This window comes from Mus caroli, chromosome 6 (genome assembly GCF_900094665.2).
Source record: "Mus caroli chromosome 6, CAROLI_EIJ_v1.1, whole genome shotgun sequence".
Taxonomy (NCBI): Eukaryota; Metazoa; Chordata; class Mammalia; order Rodentia; family Muridae; genus Mus; species Mus caroli.
In genome coordinates, this window is record NC_034575.1 from 29800246 (window position 1) to 29815256 (window position 15011).

At 42.6% G+C, this 15011-nt stretch overlaps 1 protein-coding gene across 4 annotated transcripts in view; it reads right to left on the reverse strand.

Moving 5' to 3' along the window:
• Positions 1–3004: 3004 nt before the first annotated feature.
• Cnot4 (CCR4-NOT transcription complex subunit 4) overlaps positions 3005–15011 on the reverse strand; it is a 111129-nt gene continuing 99122 nt past the window's right edge. For 2 of the 4 annotated variants that reach the window (XM_021164400.2, XM_021164399.2), the window contains exon 11: positions 3006–4371. In XM_021164400.2, coding sequence (XP_021020059.1) covers positions 4070–4371 — 302 coding nt within the window. In that variant the 3' untranslated portion in view covers positions 3006–4069. Of the gene's footprint in view, positions 4372–5071; positions 5285–15011 lie in introns of all 4 variants that reach the window. The other 2 variants (XM_021164397.1, XM_021164398.2) reach the window with 2 other exon arrangements.

Genomic DNA, 15011 nt, shown 5'->3' on the forward strand with positions numbered 1-15011 from the left:
CATATCTGACTGCAATTCTGCTTCCAAGTCCACCAAAATGAGGGTGGGGCTGGTGGCTACAAAGATTAGTGAAGTGCTACAGCTAACTTAAAAAGTCCAACCTTCAACAGTAGATAGACGCAATCCACTAACATCAACAGAATCCACAAAAGCAGAGAACCTTGTAGAAGCAGGCACCTCAGGGTAAAGTGGGTGGGGTGAGATTATGATGGGAACTTAGCTGTACAGTTATCCAGGTTCGTTCCCCAACTCTGCATCAGAGGAGCAGTATGTATGTTCAGTGAAAACAGAGCCTCCCACCCCACCCCAAAACTGCCCGGAAACGCTAGCAGTCAGACCCTTACCACTCTGTAAGACTCCTGCCTCCAGATTCTAAGCAGCAAAGTCAAGGCCTACAGACTCGGCCAATAGGCACTACGTGGTAGAAAACGCCAGGTCTTCCACAAGTGAAGCTCAAAGCTAACAACCCGCTCGTGCTTTCAAATACTTCTGTCACACTTTTTGGTCTTGTTCTTACACAGAAAACCAAGTAATAATAAGAACATCTAAGGAGCTCCTAACTTGGAATACAAAGACCAAAGCTGATACGTGAAACCGTTCTCTTGAAGACAGACAGACACAAGAAAAAAATAAAGAAATGGAGACTTCCTAGAAAGTGGAGCACGCGGCAGGGATGGAAAATGAGCAAAAGACAAGCACAAGACTTGCCCCAAGCTCTGTATTTTCAGTATTATTTTTTTTTCTTTGAAAAGGAAAACCAAGAAGGTACGTACAAAAAACTCACTAGGGAAGTCACTACATATTTCCCAGAGCTAGCCATAGTGGCCACACTCTAAAACTCATTGTATGTTCCAGGTGTCCAGAACAAAGAGCAGCACTGAAGACAACACTGGGAGTTTCAGACCACAGTAGACAAGAGGGAGAAAGCCAGATTGCATACAAGTTGGCGGGAGTGGTTTTGGCTCTCCAACCATGATACTGGAAACAAGACGATAGAGTAATGCCTTCGAACTTCTGAAGAGAAAAATATGTTACTCAGAACCCTGCATCTATCACACCACCCACCCAAACTGAAGAAGGTTAATTTTATACACATAGATTTTGAAAATGTTGTTTTGCTCAAAAAATATTACTGGAATATATCATTCCAGCAAATTATGAAATTGGAGGGATAAAAGATGAGGGAAGAAGAATCAGAATGTAAGAAACAGAGAACCCACGAAGAGAGGGACCTTAGGAACACCCGATACAGCAGATCCACACGACTGAGACAGTGACCGTGAAGTTGTCCATACCCAAGTTTCCACTGCCTCTTGAAGCACTGGATGCCTGCCATTTTGGTTGAGGTACTTTCTGTCCCACGTGTCTTCTCTCTCAGCTATGCCTTCATCAGTCACACCCACCCAAGCCCTAAGTGTTGTCCTTAATTGAAGAGGAGACAGTAGAGAGACAAACTTGGGCACAGACAACCCTGAGCTCCTGTAGACTACTTCCGCCGAGCATCTAGGACTGGCCTTACGCAGCTGACCTGTTAGATACTCTAACTGGTGAGTCTTGCTCTCCAGTGCTCACTGTAACCTGACTGTCTTCCCCAAATACGTTTTTTTTTAACTTAGCAGAGAAGCTAACATCAAACCAGGCCCCAGAACCTCTAGTGTGTTCCAAGGCCCTTACCAGAGACTGTGGCCAAGTTTTTCTGCCGCTGCTAGGCCTAGTTCAGTACTCAGCTTTTAAAAAATGAAACAATTCATTATCTGTGGATGCAACTTAGCTGGCAGCAGGGAAGAAAGGAAGGACAGAAGAACAAACATAATGGTGAATAATGTTTGTGGGTTGTAAGTAAACAGAAGAGGTGCCCAATATGCTATAACTTGTGCAAGGCCATTGTAACTTCTTACACAGTAGCCACACCTTTATGGAGTAGGTATGACTCACTAATCATACACAATTATAGCAAGGCAGAATGTCTCTTTTACAGAAAAGGCATCATTTTTACTGCTGTACCAACTGCAGGATTCCCCCATTTGCTTCTGAAAAGGTCTGTTTCCTAGGGGTTGCAGGTTCAGGAAACAAAGGTGAAGGTCCCAGGACAAAGCCCGCAGTTCCCAGTTCTTTCACATCACTGCAACATTTCTGTTTACAAAATGGGTTCTTCCTACCCTGTTGTGTAGCCTGTACTTGTGGTGATATTTAATAATATACTGTTTATTATCTAAAATACTGTTTTCTTTTTACTTTGTTACGGTTTTTGACAGGGTCTCACTCTATACCCCAGGCTAGCCTGGAACTCATGGGAATCCTCCAGTCTCAGCCTATGAGATTATAGGTGTATATGCAAAAAACAAAACAAAACAAAACAAAACAAAAAACTCAAAAAACTGCTTTCTTTAAATGAAGTAAAGATAAGATTAAGAGAAAAAAAAACAAGTCCACTCCAAAACACATTGTATACAATTCAATCTACTCTATTTGTCCTATAGAAGATTCTCTTTGGATACTACTTACGAGACTGCCAACTGAACGCAGTCTTCTAGTGAGAGCCTCCACTACTTTAGTCAGGCCCCCCTACTCTGGCTGGCCAAGACAGGTGTCTGGACTGTCCACCCCAGGGCTGCTGTGTCTCTTTCCTGCAGCTCAGAGGGTGATGCTACTGGGATGCTGTTGCTCCCACCACCGCTCCTCCAACTCTTCCTGGAGACCCATCTCAGCATGTCAGGCTCCTACTCACTCCTGATGAGTGGCTTCAGCTATCAAGGTCTGCTCTGCATCTCTAAGAGAGAGGTCTTAGCCACTGGAAGAGGAGCGTTGAGAGCAAGAGGGGTTGAGCCTTAAAACTAGCAGTGGCTAACAAAGACAACTCTTATTTTATGTTCTGATTTCCTCAGAACCACGCTCCACAGCTGAAGATGTAAAATCTAATGGAAACTCATATGGTACTGCATCATTAAATATTCCAAACCCACACGAAACAAACTGAAAAAACAAAAACAAGAATCATCCGAGGGTCACCATCAAGTTTTCTGTTTTATTTAAGATTTTAGTTTTAATTCTGAAGAAAGAGGTACATTTCCTTGTTTTTAGTTTTAGCATCAGGTTATAACCAGGTTTGTTTTCTTTTCTCCTGTCTTTTCAATACTGCACAAACGTCCAGAAACTACAGGGTTAAGTAAAGCTGCAGGCAAAGAGGTCAGAGATTTGCTTCTGTTGGTGATCTGATGGCCCCAGAGCAGTGCTGGCTCAGAGTGCCCTGTCAGGTGGACTTATGGTCAAAGAAAAAAAAGATTCTGACAGAGGAGAAAGACTGAGGAAATCACATATAATTCAGCTCTTATAAAGGATTGGTATTAAATCTGTGAATATCTTTTTCCTTTAAAACATCTGAATTTAAGTCTAAAGCCAAATTTTTTTCTCCTTAAAAACTTACTTTTCCTTCTTTATAAACTCTTCAGCAGTAGGCCAGTTATGACTACAGATCAATTTATCTCCTCAGAAACTTCCAATAAATCCCTTTGCTTAACAACACAATTGAGTCCTCCCCATCAATTCAATAAAGAATTTAAAATTAAAAGCATTTTTCCTGCAATAGTGAAAAGCTGAATACAAGATGGAAGCCAGGACCACTGCTTTCCCCCATGAACTTAGCAATCTCGTTTAAATCAGCCGTGTTCTCAATTCTGCAGTTGATAATACATTTACTTGACCTTTCCTATAGATTAATTGTCATTTTCTGCTAAGCAGATTATGTCATTATGAGCGACAGACAAACAGTAATTTTCTAAGTATTGAGACTGCCTTTTGATTTTCTTTTTCCTCTGCTTAAAAAGGCAATTCCTGCCCCCCAGAAACATTCAACAGTGTCACTCACTCAAATGCTGGATCAACCGAAACTTTTTACAATGAAAGAAAAGATGGTAAAGACGCTGTGATCGCATCGAATCTGGGGGTAGGGAGAAAAAAAACCAATCAGGAACTGGATTCTTCAGAACGTTAAGAGATGAGAAGGGAGCTGTGAGTGGGCTAAGGGGGAACAGGGTGGGACAAATCCTGCCCTTTTCAATTCCCTCTTTGCTTAGTGGCGGTCCAGTGTAGAGCTCTGTAGCAGATCTGTGGGGGTTTTGCTGGGGGGTCTGAAGGCTGTCTGGAAGCCTGGGGGTGGAGAGTGGAAGCTGGAGGGATTTGAAGGAGGTGGGTAGGGGTTCCAACTGGCTCTGTGCAGAGGGATCTGTGTGCTGAAGGGGGCGCTGTGATGGGGTTGTGACGAGGCAGCGCTGGGGCCGTCCATCTCTGTGAGGGCCTGTAGGGATTTTAGCCAGTGTGGAGGATTGTCGTCTTGAATAGAGTCTAAAGTGTTTCCTGAAGATGCTGGAATACCTACAGAGGAAACAGGAGACAAAAAGAAAATGGTGAGTCTGTCAGGAAAGAGGGCCAAGTTACTCAGGTAAACTTTAAAAGAGTGATCTGGCCATCCAAGAAATAAATTACAATTGTCAATTTCCAAATGAAACCTTTTCAGCCTTATGATCCTTTAGCCACCCTCCCTCCCCCTTCTCCAGCAATGACCAAGACTTACTGTGACACAAACCCTCATAAAACTTGGTCCCTCACTTTCAGAGGCAGAACAGCAAAAAAACAAAACCAAAAATCCCCACCAAACAAGCAACCTCCCCGCCAAAGATCCCCAGGCCTCCCAAAAGTAAATGGTGTGTTTCCCCATCTGCCCGCCCGCCCGCCCGCCCGCCTCTAGCAGGGATCTGGACACAGACAGCCTTATATAGAGAGCTTTATAAAGAGTGGAGTATGTTTCTCTTAAGATGGCTCAGTTAGATCCTGTAGTACTTTGAGGCCTACAAAATACACGCGTGCTGCCAGACGGTAACACCTACTTAGAGCATAAGGAGTGACCAAGGCACAAGCGCCTCGGAACACAACTAGGCTGACAGGTTCACCACGACAATAAGAACAAACCAGGCTTTGTGAAAAGGAACTTGTGCAGCAGAGACCCCTGCTCTGACTTAGTCTGACGCCTGTGGGTGGAGCTGAGGGGGCGGGGCCGGGGCGGGGAGGAAGTTACCTGTGATGATGGCTGGGTCTGTCCAGCTGCCAGGGCTGTCCCAACTCACGCTGTCCGTGGTGGCAGTGTTGGACGTTGGTGCACTGTGGTTGGCGTTGGAGGGGGAAGAAGAATTGGGCAGTCCACCAAAGTTGATGTTAATGTTGGGTAGAAGTGCCCTTAGCCCGTCCTGCCATTCCTTCATATTTAAACTCTCTACAGAACTGTTGTTGTCTGGGAGATTTACCAACAAAAAATGAAAGATAAAAAAAAAAATAAAAAGCTGACGTTAGAAACATATGTTGTTCTTTAGTGGTTAAGCGGGAGAGGAATTTTTTTTTTCTTTACTGAGCGTTTGTGGGTTATCCTACCGAGACAAACTGGGTTAGGTCTGTGCTTGTGAGCTCGGGACCTAAGTGAGGGGGCAGGGAAGCTCTCTCAGGAGGACAGGACAGGACAGGAGGGCCTGCTGCTCCCTTTCTAGACTGATCTCTACAGGTGGTGCAAATCAACAATCCAGCTGCAAGACTCAGTGCTCCAGAGACAAGCCAGCACCCGCTAAAGGATAAGCTGTCAGTCCGAGAGGCATTTAAGCCAGCTCGGCCGATGCTGACGTAGACCATTAAAAAACCCTGTGAAGTTCAATCTAGAAGCTCATTTCTGAGTTTATTAAATGGGAGAAAGTCATTTAATGAAGAATAAACATGATCTAATATTAAAAGAAAATGAAGTTCTCCTGATTATAAAATTGGTAATACATTTCAGGGAAGCAAGCAGATAACGCAGGCTTCTGAATTTAGAAAGGACATTTCCCCTGAAGAACAGCAAACAGGGGCTGAGCCGGGGAGTCTTATAGTTTTCAGAGTCTATTTATGGATAGTGTCAAATAGAAGAGACTAGCAGTGTAAAAATGAATTTTTATAAACTGTTGTTTAAACTTTTTAGAACTCACATATGATATTTGGGGTTGGGAAGGTAAAGTCTAACAACTTCTTAGAATAATTATTTTATTGAGAATGAATCAAATAACCAACTACAGTTTTTGAAAAGCAACAATATCTCTTTCTACAGAACTGGTCAGCAGGCAGCATGGAGGGAGATGACAGCAGAGACGGTGACTAGGCAGGCAGGCCATGCACTTTGGTTAAGTCAGAATTCTTTTCAAATTTTGTTTGCCCCATCACTGACCTAGGCCAGATTCTACTAGGTCTCAGCAAATGAAGCATCTCATGGTACTAACCTTCTTCATAAAAGACAAACACAACTAAGTCAAGTGAGATCATCTCTAAACTTGACGGAAACGGAGAAGAGGCACTGTACACTTAGGCGGACACCACAATGGTGGTGGGGACTCCTCAACCTGAACTATCCTCCCTCACAGCTGCTATTATTTACTAAGCCTCGTCCTTTTCACACCTGCATATTATTTGCATTTGCATTGTGTTGTACAATTTACAAGGTACTGCATAGTTATTGATTTCATTTGATCCTCACAACAACCCTGTGAGGTAGGCAGGACTTAAAAGATAAAGGACACACAGGGACTAGCCGTGCACACCTAAATCCTAGCTAATACTCTCCAGCTGAGTAGGCATGAGAACCAGGGCAAGCTGGTAAGACCGCCCCAAAAGAGAAAAAAGCTGCCCATGTTTATAGAACTCATTTTTGGTAACCTGAATCCAGATACTGAGGAATATATTTTAAAAAACAAATTATTTAACAAGCTTTCACTTGGTCTACTTTGTATAGACTATTAATTGATTTTTTTTTTTAAATGAGTCAAATATTTAAGGGGAAAACCCAAGGTTCTATGAGGTCCACAATTAAAAAGAGAACAAAAACTAAGAAACAAACAAAAAAGCCAAGGAAGTATCACTGGTCCATCTTTCAGGGTGGGGACAGAGAAATAACGTACCTTAAGAAACAGACTAGCATTGTAGCCAGGAGAAACACCCCTCCACATACACTCCCTGTACCTTGTGTTATTGGAGGTCAACTTCAAGACCTCTTGTGAGCTACTAGGTAAGCATTCTATCACTGATACCCTAAGCCCCATGAAACCACCCCCACCCTTGAGACCAGGGTCTCCTGTATCTCAGGCTGGCCTTGAACTCCCCATGAAGGCACAAATGACTGCTCCTCTTGCTTCTGGCTCTGGAGTATGGGAATTACTCAAACCCAGGGCTTCCTGCATGCTTGGAAGCATTGAATCAACTCTACTTTACCCCCAGGATCCAGCAATCCCTAGAGTTAAAGGTTCTAATATAATTGAGAATATAATTGTCAGTCTCTCCCTCTAGCTCCACCACTTGGACAAGGCATGAATAAGACCCTCTGATAAAAAACTGAAATCATACATGTGTCAATTACAAGATGGCCTGGTAGAGAAGGCAGTCTAGCTTCTGGAATGGTGCTCTATTATGCATAAGAAACAGTTGAAACCTTCGTGGAAGGGAAACAAGACAGCCTTGGAAGGATAAAACTGCCATATAGCTAGCTACATAGGAAGGACTACAGGATGCTCTTGGGTCTGGATGGTCCAGGTCAGTAAGGTGCCCACGCCGATGCCCGGCTTCTCTCTCCCCTACCCCACTCATTCTATGTTCTTACATTTGTCAAAAGAGAGAAACTGAAGACCACTTACCTCCACTTACAGAGTAACACATTCAGGAGACTTTACTATGAAGTGGCATCATAACACAAGCAGAGGCAGCAAAGCAAGGCTCGAAGGAGAGCCATTTACCTTAGGTGTTGGCTTTGCTGCCAACCAAGAACCACTTAAAAATAAAACAAATAAAGCCCATGTTTCCTTTCTTTTTAATCAAAGGCTATTTGCTCTACAAAATAATACAATCCAGTAATAGTGTCAGCCAAAGATGTCATCTGTGGTACGCAACACACAAACAACCGGAAACTAGGATCTTCCCAGTATAGTTTGATTGTAAGGTAGCTTGGGAAACAATCTCTCAGTTTGTAATTTTTAACAATCTTTACTGAAAACCAACAAACAACATCTCCCCATATACGCACTCAAAGCAAAGCCAGTGCCCTAACCATTCTGGGAGCCTGAGAGCATAGCGTGTTGCTTACAGTGTGGATGGTTGAGGGAGGGGGCATGTCTGTCCCAGGACAGGACCCACAGCCTTAGCTCGTGGAATGTGAACACATTCTAAAGAGCTAAGAGGAAAAGTTTACCTCCCTCCCCTGCTCCCTTCTCTAGGGCTGAGCTGAGAGTTAATGCAAAGAAAGGAAACCGGGTAATGCTAACTAACTTCATCAAAACAGCTCCAGCTACACTACCTCACACCCTGACCCAGATTCATTCTGACTGTAGACTCAGTAGACTAAGACCATTCCTAGAAACAAGGCAAGGCTTGTTTTTGTAATAAGCGGTGGTGTTAGACAAGTGCTCTACTGCTGAGCCACACCCTGGCTTGGCAGCTGGCTTTGGACGCCACAATACAATCCTCATTGGTGATTGCTGCCCTACATATTCTGGGATGCTCACCAGCACCATTCCCTCCTGTCCGTAGTCATTCTAAGTGTCATGGGAGGGAGGCGGAGGCAAAGTCACCATCAGAACCACTGGCAAAGGAAGGGGGCTCCTTTGCTTCTGAGGCTCCAATAATAAAGTCTTCCCCCAAACAGTATCAGCACATGGACCACTGACTCAAATCTGATGCAACTGAATTATCTTTTAAGGATTCACACCAGAAATTCACTGCAAGAAGTCAGCAGGTCTATTCAACAAAGGACTGGGCTGAAAGCTGTCACTTGGCTGTAGGAGGCAGCACCAGGGCTGCCTCCCAATATAACCTCAAGCCTGTATCCTACCCAGTCTCTACTGCCTTACCCCTGGGTAGACAGAATGAAAGAAGGAAACATCATCAAAAGCACAGTCATTTCTTGGTAAGTGACTAACAACAAATGTCTCTCTATTGGTCACTTTCCAGTGAGCCATGGCAGCATATTTACTTGCTGGGAACAGGTCTCGTCTTAGGAACTATAGTTACTGGCTGGGAACAGGTCTCGTCTTAGGAACTATAGCAGCCACCATGCTCACAGAGGTACTGTGTGGCCAACCTGCTTAGCATGTCTGCCATGAACACCCTACAAGCAGAATTTGAAAAGACCAAGTAAATACTCACTTTATTTTTTAAAGTATTTAATTAGTGCTGGCAGGACTCTATAAACACATAGGCCCTATCAACTAAAGTAGTTTGATACAATGCTTTGGTGGGAGCAGCTGGCCTACAAACTTGGCCCAAAGTCTTAAGTTTCAACTAATGACTATAGTACTGGGGCCAGAGAGCCTATGTCAAGTTAAATTACTTGTGAGTGGCTTGACAGCCCACATGAGAAGGCATCACTGAGTTCCATTCAGAAGCAGTCCTAAACTCATCCCGTTTGTCCATCTTCATGCTCTTTCCCATGGTGAGTCAGTCCACTTCTCCTTTCCTCCCACGTTTCCCTCTTCTCTGCCCTACAGCGTACATTTTCAGTGGTGCACAGGAAACGGCCTCCAAGTGTCACCACACTGCTGCTCTCTCCAATCCTTTTCACTACAGTTTATCAGTATTTACTGCATGAAAGCCTAGCTCCCTCAAACTTCAACAGCCTATCTTCTTGTGACTCTAATATAAAGGAATATGCCAAACCAAAATTTAAAGGATAGAAAAAAGTGCCATATTACAACTTAAGTTTTGTATATGGGTAAGAGGTTCTTCAGGACAGCAGCAAAATCACCAGAATTTATTAACTAAAATTATCCCTAGGGCTGTCAAGAAATTCTTTCAGACATAAATACAATCAGCTTATTAAAAAGACTCCATTTAAATGATAAGAGTTTCTACTCAAATTTCTAAGACTATGTTTATTATAAAACAAGACAGACCAGTATGGCAGAGCTGAGCTGCCTGAGCACAGACTAAGCACAGACTTAATGGTCCTAAAATAAGATTGTAGACTGAAAAAAGGAAAGAAAGGAAGAATGGAGGGTGGGGAGGTAGGTGGGGGTGGGAGGAAGGGAAGAAGGAAGGAAGGAAGAAGGGAAGGAAGAAAGAAATTAATTAAAATGACAAAGAGCTCTAAGCGGGAATGTCAGATGCCTTAACAAAATCTTTAAAAGTCAAGCTTTGTTTATGCAAAGTGGCCCCAATGGGCGATCAGGGTCGGCAGGACATGCTTTGGGCATTTTAGACTATCTCTTGTCATTCTGCTAATTAGAATGGAGGTCTTCAATCAATTTTTACGCAGTTTCCCCGCAAAAAGCTGTCATTTTTTTCATTCACCCAGATTATTCCAGATAACACAGTGTGAGCAATACTCAGCTTTTCCTTATCTCGAGATAACTGCAGACTTGAAGACCCTGTACAAAGTTCAAAGTGTAGCATGCAATGAAAAACAGCGCTTTTCAAAAACAAGCAAACCTTTCCGAAGCCAGGTGGAGGTTTAAGGGTCCAAAAAGCTTCCCTCAACGTAACCAAGAAAGAAATGAGCCACTAAGATATTTTAATACTAATCATATGCCCCAACACGCACCTTAAAATATGTACTTTAAAAGACCCGATGCATTAGTATTGTTTAATAAAAATGCTATTTTTTTTTTTTTTTAAAAAGACAGGGTCTCATTATGTAGCCCTGGCTGGCTTAGAATTCTCTCTGTAGATCAAGCTAGCCTCATAGAGAGCCATCTACCTCTGCCTCCGGAGTGCTGAGACTGAGGGTGTTTGCCACCATGCACAGCCAGACATGCTTCTTAAAAAGCCATCCTTCCGCTATTCTGTATAAAGGACAGGAACCAAGAACTGCAAGGAACATTCACCACTACTTCAGACACTCCTCCCTCACCGTGTTCTATGCCATCATTACTCCAGCCCAGTGAAGTTAAGTAGAGGTTATGTAATTTTAAAATGTCAGCATCAGTAACCAAAATAAGCATTTGTTTCTGTAAAATTTACTACCAATCAGTGCTGGTCTAGGCAGCTACACAGAGTACAAGAAAGAAAGATATCTAATATAATCAGGATGTGTAACAATACATACTGTGGTAGAAACAAACAGGTTCTATAAGGCACAAAAAAGGAAGTGAGTAATTCTGCCATCCCACAATGGGATCACTGGTACCCAAGGAAGATCAGGGAAAGAAAGAAAGAGCCTCCTGTGAAGAACGGAAGGAGTTGGGCAATCACAAAAGCATAAGCAGGTGTGTTTTACAAAGTGCGCATTTTTCTGTTCTAGAATGTTCCTGTAAGGATCTATTAAGCCTATTTGGAGGAGAATAAGATCATCTTGAGTTCAAGAAGGTTTCCAGATACTAATTTATCAAGGATGTCTATGTGCAAACGTGTATATAAACAAGGAACACACTGATGGGTATTGTGTGCATACCTATCATCTCAGTAGCAAAAGGATTACCACAAATCACAAGAGGCAGAAGCAACAGGATCACCATAAATGTGAGGCTGGCCTGGTCTACAACGTGAGTTTCAGCCAGCCCGGGTACCTAGCACTCACTACCCATCTAGAAAACAAAAACCAAACTATAGAGTAAATGTAAAAGATTCGTATGTCAAAAAGGAATCACAGAAGGGATCAGAAGGAACCTGAAGCAGAGGATAGCAACACAAAGCCCAATGACGGAAGGAGAGAGAAGCCGACGAAAGAAAAGGCTCACAGACAAGAGCTCTGACAAGCATGAAACCGAACGCTGCCTCAGAGCAGGTTAGGGTTAGGGCCAGGTTAGGGAAAGCCCTGTGGGGAACATGCCGACCACAAAAATTACACCCAAGAAGACATGGAGTCCACCTGAGCACTCACGGAACACAGCTTCCCTGAAACAGATTACAAAATTGCAGACATTCAAGATGTGAACCATGTTAGCACCTCGAGGTCTACATCTGCTCTAAGAGAATAAACCTGATAAAACGCCCCCATAGATACTTTCCAAATTAGTAAGGAGGAAGGAAATCTAACTCTGCCCAACAAGGGAACCGTTACCTACTGTAAAAATTCAGGTTTTCTTTGGGATTTACCATTTTAGTAAAGAATAACTGGGCTACCTTTGTCACCACCACAGTGCCCTGTAATCATTCACTCACGTCTGTTCTTTCCTACCTGTCTCTGAGTTCCTCCTTGGTTTGGTAAATAGTGTCTGACCCTCACTAAGCAATGGGACGAATGGCACTGAATAATGTGCTTCCAGATTTGTAAATAACTTTTCTAAAATAGGCCAGAAAAAGAATGGGTGAAGCTCGTTCCCACGGGAGAGCAATGATTCACAGGCAAGAGAATTCTAGTTATGCACTGATAAGTATTAGTAACCCTCTCGGACATCCTAGACAGATTGGTCTGTCTGTCTGTCCTCCCTCTGTCCACTTCTCTCCTTCCTTCTTTCCTTCCTTCCTCTCTTCCTCCCTTCCCTGAGCTGTACATTTATACCATGATACAGGTTCTTTCTGACTCCTTCTGTGATTACTTTTAACGTATGTATCTTTTGTATTAAATATCAATAATAAGAAAATGAAAATGAGATGGTATATAAAAGTTAGTTGCACAAGGGAGATCTGATGAAATTATATTTGAAAAGATTAGCAAAGATAGGTTTTACATATACTATCTATCTGTAATATAAGAGTATTGTAATTCTTGTGAATTAAAGTTAGAATCCATAATGCTCTATGCATGCTAATGGGAAAAAAATAAAAAGCTAAGTGTGGAATAATGAAAAACAAACAAAAAACAAAACAAAACAAAAAAAACCCTGTTCCATCTTAGGTCACTAACTTTAAGCCACAGGAAAAGGCAGGGCTCACATTTCGACGTTCACGTCACTCCCACCCATTTTATTGGAGAAACAGGCTCTCCTGGCAAAAAGGACAGATTAAGCAGCATCGGGAGTGGAGATGCAGAGGCAGTGGCTCTCTAGGCACAAAGTGAAGTGCATCCTAGGGTATCAGTCCTCACAGATGAGACCACAGAGCCACTGTTGAGACAAGACACACAAGAGCAAGAGGTAGACTGCAGCAATGGCATGCCTGGGTTCTTCTGACTGACACCAACAACTGCTCTACTTTTGTTAAAGACAGTCCTCTGGGAAATAAGCAATAATTTGTCAAGAACGACCCAGCTCCAATCCGACTGAAAAATTCATGAGATTAAACGTATTTTGAAACTGAGCAGGTAGTCATGGAGGTATCTTTTACTGACAACTACTTTTAAGGAAATAGCTTTTTCCTGTGTCTTGTGACTTCTCTCCTCTGATGTTGCCTGCCTAGACCTGAGGCTTTGCAGTTAGCTCTTCTTTCACCCCACTGACACATCAAGCCCCAAAGAGAATGGAATACAGTCACCAATGAGAGTCAAAAAGACGTCCCATGAAGAGCAAATCACGTCAAAATAATCTGTTTGGATAGGTTCTTTAATTGTCGGCATATGACGTAGCCTCAATTGAGTGGTTCGGGCTGCTTTTAATAATTCCCTTTTCGGGGTAACAATGGTTAAGTCTAGCATGGCTAACAACAGAGTTCAGACAAGTTTATGCAACACCTTAGATACTGTGTCAGTCTCTATCATAGTGCTTGGTTTGTTTAACTCTACCACTTTTCTGTATATTTAACAAAATGTATAAAAGTTTAAAACACAGCAACAAAAAACCAATCCTACATATGACAAAACTGGGAGTGAAAACCGTATCTCTTCTTAAAATCCCTATGCTCCTTACCCAAACTAAAGAAGTCTTTATCTATCAGTTTGTAATTATGTATCCTTTTCCTAGGCAAACTTGTAAGATGGGAACATATAAATAGAATACACTGTAACTAGATCAAGTCCATCACATAAAATCTATCAAGTATACATTCCTGTTTTTTTCTAAAATGAGTACATGAGGGGGAAAATCTTATCTGTCTAGCAATGTGCATGGGACAGAGCATGATTTTACTTAGTAGACCTGTGGTGTCTGATAAGAAAACCGGTACTGAACATCTAAAAAAACGCTATGTAAACAAATGTGCATGTCTAAATCAGAAACAACACAACCTTAGCTGAGCCCCCCGTTTTTTCTAGATGCTTTTATAAAAGGACTGTATAAGCTAAAATATAAGGACAAGTACTGGCAATAAGAATGGCTCTCGTGAAAAAGATGTATTATTATCTGACCATCTGTCAATTACTACCATCTGATGTACGCATGCTTTAAGAAAGGCACTGTTGATATATATTACAGAGAGCTACAGAGAGAACTGGGAATCAAGTTATGTGTGAGTGGCTGAACTGAGAATCTGATCTACACCCAAAAGGTAAGAAGCAAGCAGTATCAATCTTCATGGATTTGTCAAGCAGCACTGAAAAAAGGTACAAATGGGAAAAGATGAAAGGATTAACTATGAGGGGGAAAAATGGCAATTACAAGCTGTCCTAAAGAGATCCCGATCAGAAAAACAAAGGTCTTAAACAGCTCCTTGGTATACTTAAAGAACTCTGAAAATTCAAATATTTTATAGAAACTTTTGCAATTGTGTTTAACTCAGTAAGGACCAACTGTGTGTGTGTGTGCGCGCGCGTGCGCGTGCGTGTGCATGTGGATGTTCGTGACGGCAGCAGAATATCTGGAAAGCAATCCCAGGAATAAGACACAGTTGGCATTCTAGGGGAGGAGGTCTTAATGTGAGGAAGAGACAGGTTACAGTTCAAGTTTAGTCTCACTAGATGATACCAAAGCTGAGCTCTTACAAAAAGGAGGTCGGAGCTTTGCAGGCTCCGGAAGCAAAAGCAACCCCCAAACCCGTATGGAATGTCGACTCTGTACACCCTGTTCCTACACTCCTGCAATAGCCACGCTGTTCTGCTTGCTTCTCAGGTCCCCGCTGAATGACTTTCCCAATAAAGCCAGCAACAGCTTTTGATTGTTCAGTGTTGATTAAGGTACTTAAGAACAACAAACAAACAAACAAAACCTGGA